Source organism: Colobus angolensis, unplaced genomic scaffold (assembly GCF_000951035.1).
Source record: "Colobus angolensis palliatus isolate OR3802 unplaced genomic scaffold, Cang.pa_1.0 Scaffold92, whole genome shotgun sequence".
In the NCBI taxonomy this organism is placed as follows: Eukaryota; Metazoa; Chordata; class Mammalia; order Primates; family Cercopithecidae; genus Colobus; species Colobus angolensis.
The window spans coordinates 2,521,521-2,525,521 of record NW_012123154.1 but is presented as its reverse complement, the minus strand read 5'-3'; the positions used below and the strand labels follow the sequence as shown (position 1 = coordinate 2,525,521).

General features: G+C 49.5%; 1 protein-coding gene across 1 annotated transcript in view; it reads right to left on the bottom strand.

Annotated features, from left to right (window-relative positions):
* The window catches only part of VWA3A (von Willebrand factor A domain containing 3A), a 62,830-nt gene that overhangs the window by 19,929 nt on the left and 38,900 nt on the right, over positions 1-4,001 (bottom strand). The window contains exons 18-21 of the mRNA XM_011931907.1: positions 3,562-3,636; positions 3,112-3,256; positions 1,512-1,707; positions 191-261 (exon numbers count right to left, since the gene is read on the bottom strand). Of these exons, the coding sequence (XP_011787297.1) occupies positions 191-261; positions 1,512-1,707; positions 3,112-3,256; positions 3,562-3,636 (487 nt within the window). The remainder of the gene's footprint in view (positions 1-190; positions 262-1,511; positions 1,708-3,111; positions 3,257-3,561; positions 3,637-4,001) is intronic.

Genomic DNA, 4,001 nt, shown 5'->3' with positions numbered 1-4,001 from the left:
GCCAGGATGGTCTTGATCTCCTGACCTCGTGATCCGCCCGTCTCGGCCTCCCAAAGTGCTGGGATTACAGGCTTGAGCCACCGCGCCCGGCCCAGTGTTATTTTAAGCCGCCCAATTTGTGGCAGTTATGGTAGCCCCAGGAAATGAATACAGAAGGCAGTGCAGTCATTGGCCCATGCCCAGGGCATACCTTTTGGGAGTAGTTGAGAGCCTTTTCCATCTCAGACATGATGGAACTGATGTCATCGCTCTCATAAATGCCTGGAAACAAAGCACATCGTGAGCATGGGAGACAGCGTGTGGATCCTGGCAAGTATTCCCATCATTTGGATACTAGAAAGCCACCTGGAGGTGACTCGAGGGCTGGGCGTGGTGGCTCACTCCTGTAATCCCAGCACTTTGGGAGGCTGAAAAGGGAGGATTGCTTGAGGTTCAAGACCAGCCTGGGCAACATAATGAGACCCCTTCTCTATAAAAAAATTTAAGAAATTAGTCGGGTGTGGTGGTGGACACCTGTAGTCCCAGCTGCTCAGGAGGCTGGGGTGGGAGGACTGCTTGAGTCCAGGAGGTTGAGGCTGCAGTGAAGTATGATGGCACCACTGCACTCCAGCCTGGGTGACAGAGGGAGACCCTGTCTCTAAAAAAAATGTTGCTTTGTGTACCATGTACTACTCTCTTCCCAACCATGTGCTATGAACATGCCACCCTTCAAAAAACAGTCTAAGGGATGTTTAGGGGGCCTTCTAGCTCTGACATTCTAAAATATATATATTTTTAGTTTTTAATTTTTTTGTAGAGGCAGAGTCTTGCTATGTTGCCCAGAATGGTCTCGGACTGGCCTCAAACAATCCGCTTACCTCAACTTTCCAAAGTGCTGAGATTATAGGTGTGAGCCGCCACCTGACCCATAATATACTTTCAGAGTTTTAGTTCTTCTTCTTTTTTTTTTTTTGAAACAGAGTCTTGCTCTGTCACCCAGGCTGGAGGGTAGTGGCATGATCTCTGCTCACTGCAACCTCTGCTTCCTAGGTTCAAGCAATTCTGTTGTACCTCAGCCTCCTGAGTAGCTGGGACTACAGGTGTATGCCACCACACCTGGCTAATTTTTTGTATTTTTAATAGAGACAGGTTTTCACCATGTTGGCTGGGCTAGTCTCAAAGTCTTGACCTCAAGTGATCGGACCACCTTGGCCTCTCAAAATGCTGGGATTATGGGTATGAGCCACTGTGTCCGGCCTACTTTTTTTAACTTAAAAAAATTGCAGTAAAATATACATAACATCAAACTTCCTAGTTCAATCATTTAAAAGTGTACAATTCAGTGGCATTAAGTGCATTCACATTGTTGTGCAACCATCACTACTATCTATCTTCAGAGGAAGAGTTTTACATTTTAAAATGGGATTTTCACAAGCTGTTTTTCTGGAATATATCTGTGGTCTAAGGGAGCTATGCTGGTGCTGAGGTAACTGTTTGGAATGAGCCAAAGGGATGAGGAAACACTCATGTACCTGTGTCTCCAAACCAGTGGAAGCGGCCACCTGCAGCCCGGGTGACCTCCTTGTAGGCAGCGGCTGTGTCAGTGCGACTGGCATAGCAGGCAGGGGGCGTGGTGTCCATCTTTGGCTCGCCCACGTAGAAGAGACACACGTTCAGCTGGAGGTCGTAGCCGCTACAGGCCTCGGCCATGTAGGCGCTGAGTGTAGGCTGGTGGGGAAGAGAAGGTAAGAGGGGCCCGCAGCTGGGGGCCTTGAAGATGTGGGGCTCTGGGCAGCCCAGCCTGGCCATGTTTTTCCAGGGCCTTCTCTGTGCCCTGGTCCAGTCCTTGGCACAAGGATGGAAAGAGATGAACCTGGGTTGCAGTTTCTCTCAATATATATTTAAAAAAATTTTTTTTATTATTATACTTTAAGTTCTGGGGTACACATGCACAACGTGCAGGTTTGTTACATATGTATACATGTGCCATGTTGGTGTGCTGCACCCATCAACTCATCATTTACATTAGGTATATCTCCTAATGCTATCCCTCCCCCTCCCACTACCCTGCAACAGGCTCCGGTGTGTGATGTTCCCCTTCCTGTGTCCAAGTGATCTCATTGTTCAATTCCTGTCTCTCAATATTTTAACAGAGTGTGGTCGGGAGCTGGACCTGAGAGCCTCCTGACACCAGGCGTGGTCTAGACCAGTAGCATCCGCATCCCCTGGAAGCCTGCTAGAAATGCAGACTCCCAGGCCCCATCCCAGACCTACTGAACCAGGATCTGCACTACGTATGTATGTATGTATGTATGTATATATTTTAAAGAGACAAGGTCTTGCTCTGTTGCCCAGGCTGGAGTGCAGGGGCATGATCATAGCTTGCTGCAGCTTTGACCTCCTGGGCTTAAGCAATCCTTCTGCCTCAGCCTCCTAAGTAGCTGTGACTACAGGCACACGTCACCACACTTTTTTTTTTTTGAGACGGAGTTTCACTCTTGTCGCCCAGGTTGGAGTGCAATGGCATGATCTTGGCTCACCGCAACCTCCCGCTCCAGGGTTCAAGTGATTCTCCTGCCTCAGCCTCCTGAGTAGGTGGGATTACAGGCATGCGCCACCATGCCTGGCTAATTTTGTATTTTTAATAGAGATGGGGTTTCTCCATGTTGGTCAAGGTGACCTCAAACTCCCAACTTCAGATGATCTACCTGCCTCAGCCTCCCCAAGTGCTGGGATTACAGGCATGAGCCACCACGCCTGGCTACATCTGGTTAATTTTTAAAATTTTATTTTTGTAGAGATGGGGTCTTGCTATGTTGTCCAGGCTGGTCTCAAGCACCTGAGCTCAAGCGATCCTCCCACCCCAGCCTCCTGAGTAGCTGGGACTACGGGCATGTGCCACCATGGCAGGTTATTTTTAAAATTTTTGTAGAAATGTGGTCTCCCTATGTTGCCCAATCTAGTCTCCAGGGCCTGCATTTTAACAGCATCCTTAGGTGCCTGTCTACACATTAAAGTTTGAGAAGCACTGCTTTAGAAATCATGCTGCAGAAACCTTGGCAAGGTATCCACCTGGGGGAAGATGGATGAGGTCGCAAAGGATAATGGACATCCAGGACATGGCCTACTCACCATGTCCTGGTCAGGGATGCCCCCAGTGAAGAGGTAGATTCCCTGCGATTGGTGTTTGTCTTTGTCCTTGAAGTCCACTTCCACAGCCTTCCGCAGGGCGCTGAGAACGTTCCTGCTGCCCCAACACCGCAGGTTCAGGGCCCACCTGGGGAGGCAGAGATGACTATGCTGAGGGTCATTGGCCCATGCCTACGGCATACCTTTTGGGAGTAGTTGAGAGCCTTTGCCATCTCAGACGTGATGGAGTTGATGTCATCACTCTCACAAAGTGAAGACGGCCAGGTGGGGAGAGCAGCAGACAGAAGGAAGCTGTTTTCTGATTTCTGCCCATGGTTGTTTGGGGTCGGGGACTCTAGAGAGCTAATTCCTGGTGGAGAGGGGGACAGAGAAAACAATGCCTGCAAGCCTTCCCTCAGACACAGCCCCACGAAGTCTCTGCCCATCACCTACCGCCAGGCACTTTGTAAATTGTCGTGGCTCATGGGAACCATCTCAGGCCTCCAGCTTTCAACTGTGCTTCCAAACCTTTAAGAAGCAAAGAGAGTTCATTCTTAGGCTGGGGGAGGTCCACTTGGAGGCCCAGCTCTTTGGGCTTTGCAGCGTTTTAGTGGGGACAAAATTCTGATGAGATCCCCTAAAATGTGAGGATGTCACTGGCCTGGGCCAGCCTTGAGATTTCCTTGCGGGTCATATGTCCCAACATACTTCAGCCAAGACATGGCGTGAGCCAGCTTTGGTCAGCTTTCTTTCTGAAGCATTGAGCTACAGCGTGTGGCCCCGTTTAACCTACCCTAGCATGGCTCCACATTTCCCTTCCCTACCCATACTTTAGTTTTTTTTTGTTTTTTTCTTTGGAGACGGAGTCTCGCTCTGTTGCCCAGGCTGGAGTG